Source organism: Sminthopsis crassicaudata, chromosome 2 (genome assembly GCF_048593235.1).
Source record: "Sminthopsis crassicaudata isolate SCR6 chromosome 2, ASM4859323v1, whole genome shotgun sequence".
In the NCBI taxonomy this organism is placed as follows: domain Eukaryota; kingdom Metazoa; phylum Chordata; class Mammalia; order Dasyuromorphia; family Dasyuridae; genus Sminthopsis; species Sminthopsis crassicaudata.
In genome coordinates, this window is record NC_133618.1 from 54,952,268 (window position 1) to 54,964,436 (window position 12,169).

General features: G+C 43.6%; 1 protein-coding gene across 6 annotated transcripts in view; it reads right to left on the bottom strand.

Moving 5' to 3' along the window:
• The window catches only part of GSE1 (Gse1 coiled-coil protein), a 771,132-nt gene that overhangs the window by 38,445 nt on the left and 720,518 nt on the right, over positions 1-12,169 (bottom strand). For all 6 annotated transcript variants that reach the window (XM_074286303.1, XM_074286301.1, XM_074286302.1 and 3 more), the window contains one exon: positions 2,950-3,149. In XM_074286303.1, the coding sequence (XP_074142404.1) occupies positions 2,950-3,149 (200 nt within the window). The remainder of the gene's footprint in view (positions 1-2,949; positions 3,150-12,169) is intronic.

The following is a 12,169-nucleotide window of genomic DNA, read 5'->3' on the forward strand; positions in this document are numbered from 1 at the left end:
GGGCCCCTTTAATGACTCATTCCCCGAAACTTTATGAACTTATCCTTCTTTGCTTTGTGCCCGTCTTTTTCCTTCACTGCCCCCCTCGTTCTTCCTCCTCCCCCATCTCTCCATCCCCCCCCCCCCCAAGGATTAAATTCTCAATTGCGTCTTTGTGCTCGACTTGAAGGGCCATACATCATCTATTAATCCAGTTCCCGAATCCTTATAGCTTTCCCTCGTGGCCTCAGTGTTTCATTAAGCGCTGTGGTGGTAAATTGCTGGAAGCAGATATATCACGGCCCTTTCTCCGGGGTTACTAAATATTTCTGAGGCAGTAAGGGCTCTCTGAGGAGAGCGATGGCATGCGGCGCGTATGAGTCACCCAGCACGGCACTTCAGGCTCCATGAGGGGAATATTTATGAGCGCTCCTGCACCCGTGTGACTGCAGACAACGGGCCGGGCATCTGCCGGACTGGGGGGCAAGGAGGGAGAGAAGGGAGACAGATGGCCTCCGGCCTCTGTGGCTGCAGAGGGGCGCCCACGCAGAGGACGGACCGAGCAGGGACAAGCCGCAGTGGGAGGCAGGAGCCGGGGCCCACAAATTGCCGCTCTCCGTCTTCTCTGCGTATGGTAAAAAGGCAAGGCTCGGGGGACGCATATGGAGAAAGAAGCCACGCAATTTTGAGGAAGCTGCAAAGCTCCCCACGCCTGTCTCTTGGCTGCCTTACACCAGGGTCCAGCAGCAAACAGGCACGTATGAAGCACCGACTGTATGCCGGGCCCTTCAGCCCAAACGTCTCATCTGATGATGAGAACAAGTTCAGATTTCTAGAGCACTTTCCGGGTACCACATACTGTGCTAGGTGCTTTACATGTATGATTTGGGAGATAAGAGTTCTTACCATCATCCTCATTTTAAAGTCGAAGAAACTGATGCAAGTTTGAGAATCACAATGCTAATAAATAGATAGGAGTCTGGATTTCCAAGCCCTAGTTGTGGCTCTAAAAAGGAGTTAAGAGAATCACAAGTTTAGAGCTAGTAGGGATTTCTGGAAATTTAAACCAACCCACTTTGCAGATCAGGAAACTGAGGGCTAGCAAAGGGAAAGACTAGACCCAAAATTGCATGGTCAAGCTGAAGTTTAACCCTGAGTTTTCCAACTGCCAGACCAGCTGCCCTCTACCCTACTCTAAGGCAATCCTCATGCACACCTCTGAGCCTGGGGTCTCTCCATACCTAGAAAAAAAATAATGGATAATAGCCCCAACACCACATAAGAGTTTTAAGTCAGGATGAATGTCAAAGTCAGTGGTCAATCAAAAAGCACTTCTTCCCCCTCTCCTTTTAAAATCTCAGGTAAGGGACAGATGTGACTACAAGGAGGCATTTGAAAAACATTAGGACTTCTGGCAAGTCTCAAGTATCCTGAAATTAGGGGGAATCTCCTATCAATTTCTCCCATCTTCAATCTCAGTTTCTGCACTGTGACTTCATCAAGATCCTTTGCCTCCAAATGCCATTCTTGGAAGACATAGTGATGAGATGGTGAACATTGGCTCCTTGGGAGCTGGGTCAGAAGGTGGTAAACAGAAGGTGGTAAACACTGTCTCCTTGGGAAGTGGGGGTCAGGAGGTAGTAAAACACTAGCTCCTTTGGAGTCAGGAGACTGAGAGTTAGGAGATGGTGAACACTGGCTCCCTGAGAGTTAAGGGTAAGAAGGTGGTGAACATTGTCCCCTTGGGAGCTAAGGGTAAAGAGATGGTGAACAGTGGCTCATTGGGAGCGAGGTTAAAGGGGTAATGGGCGTAGGCAGAAGGAAGAAGCAGGAAAATTTAGGATTTCTGGCCTTCCTCCAGATTCAGAAAGGGCCTGTTCCCTCCCAAAGGCAGCCCTTTCTTGATTCTGAAAAGTTCCTACCACCAGGTATTTGGGATGAAGCCCATCCCAAACCCCAGATGCTTTAGGTGTGGACAAGCCCAACGGCTGCTCCTGGATGTGCAGGAGAGATGTCTACAGAGAGTTCTAGGTGGGAATTTTGTGCATTACTTGAAGCAGCGTATTTTCTTCTCTCCTCAAACCCCTCCCCATTTTCTTTGCGGTTTAATTAGTATTTCCAAGTGGTGTAATCCCTCCGGGAACAGTCATAAAAATCCAGGAGAGAATCACTGCTAACAATGGTTCTTAATTAGGAAGTGCTTCACTCCAGACTGCAGTATGTGTGTGTGGAAGGGTGGAAGGATATCTGCAACAGGGGGAGGACTAAGGGGGGCAGGAAGGTGGGTGCCCAGCGACAGCAGGGCTTGTGGGAAGGGCTGGATGAAGCTTGAGCCTGGGGGGAATGTGTTGGAGAGCCCGCTCAGCATGGCCTTTTATCACAGCTGTCATTTGAAGGCCAATTCCCAATTTTCCCTTGCCTCTGCTCTCTCAGTTTGTCACACACCGAGGTTTTTACTTGTGGGTTTTTTGCACAGCTAGGAGCTGAAAGTCAAGGTGACTGGGACATGATTAGTGACTCCAAGAGAGTTTTCTTTTAGACCTAGTGGGAATCTAGAGGTCAACAAGACCCATCCCTTTGACAGATGGGGAAGGGACTTATTTGTGGGTGCCTGTCCTGTGTGATTCAATTTGATTGTCTGCAGAATGGGAATAATGATTTCCTCACATTCCCTATCTCATGGGTTCATTGTGAGAGAAAGCACTTTGTGAATCTGATAAATGGAACTAGAATTACATGAGTCTGTCCTCTTTCTTTCAGTCAAGTCTTGATAGCTTCCCTTTTGGAGAAAATGGATTTGACCTGACCTCAAGGAAAGACCATTTTCCCAAGTACCTAGTCTACAACCAAGATAGGCTGTACATTGGTTTAGTCCTTTGTCAAACATAGAACTACCTGCACATACATGTGCACACACACATACACACACAACCTCACCTGGGTCCAAGACTAGGAACATGGCTACTTTACCTGTCGGCTCTCACTTCTCCAGACACCATTGACTGTTTTCGTTGGTGCGATGGTGACCACTGGGGGTGTGCTGGGGACACTGTGACCTCCCGGAGGAACAATGATGGGCCCCATGGGCACTCGCTTGGGCGTGCTAGCAGGAGAGCTGTGGTTGGTTGCCGGAGAAGATACTGGGGAAGACTCACTGCTTATTGAAGACCCTGTAAGAGAACAAAGAGTCTTAAAGCAAAGGGGAGAAATAAGGGCAAAATGGTAGCACTAAACTAAGCATGGCTGTGCCAAGACCCCAAGGATATAGCAAGCCTGATGTCCAGCTCATCAAATAGACAAAAGATTCCAGAGCCTCCCATTGAGGTCAACCTTCCTGCCTGAACTTAAGAGGAGAGAGGGATGGAGGGAGGAAGATATACTGGGCCAAAGCTTGTCAGCCTGGGACCAAGATGGGGCTCTGCCCCTGGGGAGGTGACTTTCCTTTCCTTATCCATAAAATGAGAGGGGAGGAGGAGCTGATTTCCAAAATCCTCTTCTAGCACTGAAGTTCTCTCCTTTCAGCTCTTTTAGGATTGTTTCCCCCCCTGCTCTTGATATGCCTCTCAGTATGTGCTCCCGTGGGGCACTTTCCTAGAGGCAGCTAGAGCATGGGTCCTGGCTGAAATCAGGAAGTTTGAAGTTCCATCTGCTCCTAGACCCTTACTTTTGTATAAGCCTGGGCAAGTCACAATCTCTGGCAGCCTCAGTTTCCTTATCTGTAAAATGGCGTTAACAAAGGCACCTGCCTGGCAAGATTGATGTGAAGATGAAATCAAGCAACACTTGTAAAGTATGTTCAAGCTTTCTACAACTTGCTAGCTATTATATATTGTTGTACAGTGTTATACATATAACAGGGAGGTTCAACTCCAAGCAAGGTTCAGGGCCTCCCTTAGTGTATTTAGGCATTTATTTGTAGCTGTTCACTGCAAAGTAAGGGGAAAAAACCATGCAGGTTTGTAAGAAGAGCTCTGGGCTTGGGAGGCAGATCTGGTTTCTAGTGGCGGCTCTACTAACAATTCACTGTGTCCTCAATAGGGAGAGTCACCAACTGCTCTGAACCTCAGCCTCCTCATCTGTAAAATAAGAGCATTGGGTCTGATGGCAGCAGGGAACCCTTGCAAGACTCAAGCTCAATTCTGGGTCAGTGGTCCTCCACTGATCCACTCTAGAAAGCTACTAAAGGAGGAAAAGAGACCACCCAGACATTTATTTAGCACATGTCAAGCAAATCAATGGGCCACAAGGCAGTGCCATAGAGCACAGGGTCTGGAATCAGAGAGATTCATCTTCACGAGTTCAAATCCAGCGTTACATACTTATTAGCTATGTGACCCTGCACAAATCACTTAACCCTATTGGTCTCTTCTGTCAAATGAGTGGAGAAGAAAATGGCCAACTACTTTGCCAAAAAAAAAAAAAAACCCAAACGGGATCACGAAGAATTGGATGTGACTGAAAAATGACTGGATGACAAATCAATATTGTTAGTTTCCCAGGCCCACCTCCAGTTGAATGGGCTCCAAGAGGTTTTTCTCCCTTTTCCCAATGACCTCCCAATGGCCATGGCTTTTACCCCCTTCTTTAATGCACTTTAAAAAATTTGTCTATGAAGTTTACCAGATGACCAGCTAGTGAAGCAGTGAACGTGTCTACCTAAACTTGGTAACTACACAGAACTGGAGTCACAGGTTACCAGTTCTAGTTCTGACAGTGACACTTTGAGCAACTCAACAAGCCTAACACAATGTTCTACACACACAAGGTATTTAATGGATGTTTACAGACTCCAATCATAGGCTATGACTCCCTTTTCCCACTGAGAAGTAGAGCAGAACTATACAAGTCAAAATAGAGACAACAAGCGTCTTAAGACCCTCCCTTCCTGAAGAAGCCCCAAATCAGCAAATCCAGTTCCTGTGATGGAGTAGGAAGAGTTGCAGTGATATATCACGGTAAAAGGAGCAGAAGGATCCACAGTAGAACCCTGACTCCATCAAAGAGAGGAGCTGAACTAGATGACCCACAATCCATTTGGTTCCAAAGTCAGCGATGGATCCCAGAGATGTATTCATCTAAGAGAGCCCACACTGAAAGCCTGCTGTGTACAACTATCTTAGGAGCTGTGGGGGCTCCAAAGATGAATAACACATGATCCTTGATGCCCTGGGAGATAAAATGTCAAGACAACCCATAATCCTTTGGCCAATGAGTGGCCATTGACCATCTACAATATACGAGTTTAGTAGTAGTCTAGGCACCAAAAATACAGTGCAGAAAGTATTGAGAACAAGCATGATTTGGATAGGCTCCATTGGAGAAGGCAAGACTTCAATTGGGTCCTAAAAAAATGGGGAGGCAAAGACAGACAGGGAAGAAAAGATAAATGATGAAAGTGGCCTTTTAAGTCAATTTCATGAAGGATTAAAAACAAGTAGGGGGAAGGAGGGAGGAGATGAGGAAGAAAACTTATTACAGCAAAGCAGGTGAAGATAAGGTAAGATGCCTGAGGTTTTCAAAATAAGAACTCACAAGCCTCAGTGACTGATTAGTTGTGTATGTTTGGGGGAGAGGGGAATGGAGAAAAGCCAAAGATAATACTGAGATTTAGAGACCTGAGCTGACTTGCTAGTAAGATAGGGAGAGAATGGGAAGTCAGAGGGAGAAGGGAAGATGAGGAGTTTCATTTTAGATACTGTTGAGTTTGAAATGACAAGGGGCATTTGAGGGCAGCTATCCAGCAGGCAGTTAGTTATACTGACCTGGAATGAGAGGGGAAAGGGGGATACAGCTGGAGATTAAAGGGCTCATGGGCCATGGCACTCAGAGCCTACTGCAGCTACAGGGTTTCAAAGCCTCCAAAAACTATTAGCAGCTTATTTATTATTCAAGATGCCCTGTTCAGCTCAAGTAGCTTGATCACACAGGAAGCCAGTGATGGAAAATCCTTTCTGGGAGGTGGAGGGAACATCTTAATATGTAGCTTCTGGCACCTCCCTCAACCGAGCACTTCCCCTTGCCCTCACAGAAGGATTGGAATAGCACCTGAATATCCTGCCTCCAAAGCTTCACACACCCCCCAACCCAATTCCATTGCATATAACGCCTTCATGACTGTTTTCTCTTTCTTAAAATCCAAATGCATCTAATAAGATGTTCTGTACCCAGTAGGTGCTTAATGAAAGTTTGGTGTTATAGGATGAGATGGATCATAGGATTGGTTGGTTGCATCCAATCTACAGGTAAATGAATTTGGTGGAGTTGAATGCCTTTTTCAAGAATGAGATACGGGCTTAAGGAATATTAAGAATTATTTAAAGCCTAAACATTTGTGCTAATCTCTTCTCCTACCCCCAAGAATCCAGGAGAGACAAGGTTCAATATGGGTATCTTTGAACCACAGTTAGTCAGTGATTGGAAGGGCATTATAGAAGAATCTTCTGACTGAAGCAGTCACAAAATTACAGACTTATTAAAGCCCTCAAACTCTAAGCTTCAATCCTGCAACCCATATTTCATGAGGAAACTTTTGATCAAAGTGGGTCACTCTCATAGTGGGTACTTATGATCATAGGATTTTAGAGGTGGAAGAGAGCACACTTTCACCAGCCAAGTAGAGAATACCTAGTCCAATCAATATCTAGGAAGGAACATCTCCTGAAAAATCCTGTCAGGAGAATCATTCATCAGCTTTAATACTTCCAGAAGCAGTGAGTTTACTATGTACATTTTAATCAGAATGGGTTCCAATCAAGTTCTGTTTCCAAGACTCCTAGGTTGAATAAGAAGGCAATAGGAAGCAAGACCAGGTTCAGCATCAAAGCTAAGGATTAATTCTGCCAGAATTACCTGGAATGAACAGATCCAGATTTTGGAGGGAAGTTGAAGGAAAGGGGTTGAAGAATCATTGCTGAAACACAGAATGGATCACAAAAGCCATTCCTCAAGAGATGAGTGATCAGGTAGATTTCAAAAGATGACATGCAAATTACCAACAACCACATGAAAGACTGCTGCAAGCATCAGGAAGAAAAATGCAGATTAAAACAACCTTGGAGGCTTTACCCCATATCCACCAGCAAAGATGGAAAAAAAAAAAAAAAAAAAAAAGCTGCTATATGTTGGAGGAACTTTGAGAAGACATCTGGTAAAGGTGTGAACTGGTCTGATTGTTTTGAAAATAATTTGGAATTATATCCAGACCACTAAATTACACGCAACCTTTGAACCAGAAAGGTTGTACATGTGGCAAGAAAAATCAAAAACAGAGGGAAAGATTTATTTAAAAGAAAAAAATAAGCAGCTGAGTCACTCTGCAGGATTGAGCTTTGGAACTGGAGTCAAGACTAGAACTCAAATTCAGTCTCATACATTTACTAGCTAGATGATCGATGATTTTGGGCAGCTCACTTAGTTAGCCTCAGTGTACAACATGGCTTCATAGGTTTTTAGCTCTCAATCTATACCTGTATAGTGCTTTTTAGAGGTAGGACAAGTATAGAATGCCACACTAAGTCAGATAGAATGATGTTCAAATCTAGTCTCAGAATCTTGCTTGTTGTGTGACCCTGAACAAGTCATTTGATCTCAGCCCAAGTTTCCTCATCTCAAAAATAGGAATAATAAATAGCTTTTACCTCCCAGGGTTGCTATGAGATAGCACTTGTAAAACACTTTACAAACCTTAAAGCATTATATAAGTAGCTAGCTAATGTTAAAAGAATTAACAATAAATATTTCTAGTAGCCCTTCTTCAGAGCAAAGAACTAGAAGGGAAAATGGATGCTCATCCACTGGGGAATGCCTGAACAAATTATTCTCCATGGACGGTAATGGAGGGTCACTATATTATCAAGAAATGATGACTAGAGTGAAACAGATGACAAAGAGAAATAAGCATAGTACACATATAAATATGATATATTTATAATCAGCTACATATATGTATATATAAACATACATATATACATACCTACACATAATTATAACCTTCTTTAGAGTACTGGGGGAATGAAAGGAGAAAAAAAGAATAAAGTAAAACATGCACCGTAGAGGAAAGAAGTAAAGAAAAGCTGTGCAGCTTTAAAAGCAACGTACAATATTTATTACATAGGTTTTCTTGAAATGGAAATTTATTGTTTGATATTGAATCCTCTCTTGTGTTCTGCTGTGTATATGGGAATTATTTTCTTTTATCATTTGTATTCAAGTTTTAAATAAATTGTAAAAATTCACCCAAATTGAGGAAAGTGAAGAAAACTGAGAAAGACTTCTATGAACAGAAACAAAGTCACCTGAGAATACTTCATGCCTTGACCTCAATACCATGATGAAAAATAATACAGAAAGACTTCAAAGCTGTGACCACTCATGAGCAGAAGACCCGCCTCCTTAGAGAAGGCTACATTATTTTCAGACATGGCCGATGGTCGCTTGGCTTGACGGGATATATTCGTTCAAAAGGAGGAAGGGTCTAAGAGATATGGGGGAGAAGCACAGCAGTAAGGAAAGGAACCCAAAGCAGGTCACCAGCCCAACAGGAGCAGTGTGTGTGAAGGGGAGGAGAGAAGATGGCTACTGTTGCTTGCTGTGGTTTCCATGTCCTCCCACTCTCTTGGCTTCCTGCTACAGTAACCTTGTATGCTCTTAGCTGCTAATTCTTTCCTTGAGCTTTTATCTTCCAAAAAATTACTTTGTGTTTCCTCCTCGGTCTCCTCAGCCTACACAGCTTTCCTTCCACAGACTGTAAGCTCCTTCAGGGCAAGCGTGTTCTATATTCTAATCTCTATCTTCAAGGTCTGATGTGGCAGGAATTCAATAAATGCTTACATCGAATAGACAGCCAATACATGCGTCCAGCAGTCCCTGCTTATCCCTACACTAATTTCAATTCAGGTACAAGTTGGGGTCTCACTTCATTCTCTTGCTAACAACCTTGCCCTCCAAGGTTCCGAGGCTTGGAAACAGGATGTGGGAGCCACTGCCAACACAACATTTCCCAGTCCCTTAGCCCATGAGGGAATTCTGGTGTTTAAAGGGCCTAGGCTTAAGCCCCAGCAAGGCTGAATTCCTCACACCTCATCTACTCAGCTTGTGAACCACAATAATTATGTAAGAAGGCCGTGCGGCGCCAATTTACTCCACCACCACCCCGAAAAGTTGCCTGTCTCAGCCAAGAGCCCATTACTCTCCCTTAAACCCGCAGCACATTTCCTCGGATGGTTTAGCTAGATGCAAAACAAATCAGGGATGGGCTTCAAAGAAGTAACGGTCTGTTGAAGAGGAAGCTTGGACCCAGAAGTCCTGCCACATGCAGAAATCCCTACAAAGAGCTGTGGGGACAGAGGAAAGAATTGGGACACACTGATTTTGCGCGTGGGGAATGACAACGTAACTGGAGAAAGGCAAGACATGAAGAGCACAAGGAACAGAGAGCATACAGAATAATCCCCCCATTGCTGGTCAGATGCTAGAAGACCACCCATTTTCTGTTCTAAGCAAAGGTGTTTCTAATACTTGAGCTCCTGGGGCACTGGCAGTGTCTGGGAAACCTGGGGACTTGTCTGGGGTTTTACCAGTAATGTCCATGCTAATGACTCATAAAGAGAAGCTGCTCAGATTCCCAAGATGGTGGAAAAGATTGGCCATTTAACTAGCTTGGTGAATATGGGTATCAGTTTCTTCACCTGTAAAATGGATGTGTCCCTCCAGGGTCATTTCTTCCATAACATAGAAATCTTCCTGAGAGAAAGGGCTGTTTCATGTTTGCCTGGGGCCTTCCTACATCAGATCTCGGGTTCTGGTCTCAGCTTTGTCATTCATACAATGACAGGACTTCTTTTAAAAAATCTAATTTCTCTTCTCTGGGTCTCAATCTGGGATTTTGAAATATTAGACCAGAAACTCTCTAAGGAACTATCTAAACAAAGGACAAATTAATCAAATGAACTGAAGAGATCCAAAACTAATGCTAGAAGAGAAGAGAACAAAATAATAAGAAGTACCATTTGACAATGATGATAATGATGATAATGGTAGCAGTTAGATCAGTAGGGGTAAGATTGGAAGTGGGTTAAGGTTTCATCCAGTCCCCATCCTCTCCCTCCCCATTTAAACATCTTTTAATGCTCAGATACTTGCTTTCTGAGTTATTGGGGTTTTTTTTAAGGCACTGGCTAGATGGAGAATAGCACCTAATACATGCTGACTGAGGAATCCTAAGCTCTGATTAAGGTTAAACTTGTTAGTCTGCTTCTATCCTCATCGTCTCAGTTCATTTATCATCTAAAAAAGTACAAAAATGGGAGGTGAAAACTAAAACATGGCAATAAAAAATTTTAAAAACAAATATTTAAATGAAATGGTTTTTTTTTTGTTTTTGTTTTTGTTTTTTTTTTTGTAATGGGAAGATAGAAGGAATAATCCAGGAAAAAGCCTTGCCTGGGCTTTTCCAATTACCTTCTTAAAAATGCCCACAGATTTCCAAAGTGAATGGAAAACTAAAAAATGGGGGAAAATCAGAACATGCTTTGCAGAAGAAAACAAATTTGAGAAAGATGTGGTCTGATAGAGATATAAGAGATCCTGAGTTTGAATCCTAACTATATATCTGAATGAGAAAAGTCTCTACTCTTTGGGATTCAATATTCCCTCATCATCCTCATCTGAAAAAATGGGAGAGTCAGATTATAGAGCTGAGAAGGGAATTTTGAGATAATTGAGATAACTCCATAAATATCTCCTGAGCTCTGAGAAGGTGCTGATTCCAAAAGAATCAGTTCTTTGACTTCTCCCCCATATTCCATGGTGGAGGGAAGAGTAATCCTCCCTAGTCACCTCATCCCACTTTTTTTTTTTTTTTTAAACTTTTGCATGTTATCTTCCCTCATTAGACTAAACTTCTCAAGGCCAGGGATTATCTTGTTTATATTCTTTAGCCTAGTGCCTAGAACATAGCAATAGCTAAGGGAATATTTATTGACTGACATTCTGTGTTTAGGTTCTGAGGACCTTCCTAGAGCTAGTTCCATGGTTCCCAGAACCTTGTTCCCTACAGTAGGAGGGAGGAAGAAGAAAAGAAACATAGCTCAGCAGAGAAGCAAGAAAGAAATCCCAATGAGATTTAAGAAGCAGATAGTTAAGTTGCCTTATTTCAGGCACCAAAATGGCTATTTATGCCCAGGTGCCTTTAAATTCACCCCCAGCTCTGGTTAGGGCTGCTGTGTCTGGTTCACACTTTCTCTGCCCTCAGGGGCTTCCAAACTCCCAGATGCCAGGATCTGACCAAGAATAGTAGAGGGTGGGAGATGAGTCACATTAACCCAGAACTACAACTGATTCATTTCTCAAGAAAAATGAGTCAAGTCTTTGTTCCTGAGATGTCCTGGGGTGAAACCCATGGGCTCAAGAGTCCCAGCCTGGGAAAAGAGGCCAGAACCCTGTACCTCACAATTCAAGCCTAGCCTAACCTGAACTTAACATTGAGGCCCTGATGGTTAAATATGTACCTAGAAAAACTGAAGTTCCAGGCCCAAGACCTCCACTAGGCTAGCTACTCCCTTCATATCGCTTGCTGAGCCTTGGTTTCCCCAATTTTAAAAACAAGGCAATACCGATTTCATTTCCAAGAACTAAGGAGAGGAACGTGTTTTTAATAACACAAACATGAGCTGAAGGTACAGCAGGAAGAAGGCAGGTTAAAGCCTGCCTGCATTACTGACAAATGTGAGAGAGACCCAGGAGAGACAATTACTAACCAATAAAGACTGGCCACCTCCTGTCCCAACTGAGAAATGGCGGGTGTAGATGTGTTGTGCAGGGGAGAAGGTACCAGCTATATAAACTCCAACATGTTATTTATTCTTTAGGGATAGACTTAGAGTTGGGTGGACCCTCAGATGTGGTCCAGTCCAATGCCCTACTTGAACCCATGAGTTCAGGACAGCTTAACTAACCGGCCTATCTATGGGCACATGGTAAGTGGCAGACCTAGGATTTAAATTCACATCCCCCAAACCCCAAATCCCAGTCAGATTTTGGCTACGGAGATGAAAGGGAATACGGGTCACATCCAATTCTTTTAAGATTGGCTTTCCTGCCCAAGGTCATACAGGTGACCGAATCTTGTGATTCCAGAGTGAGTGCTATTTCCAACACACTGAGCTGCCTCAGCAATTTTGTTGAGGGAAAA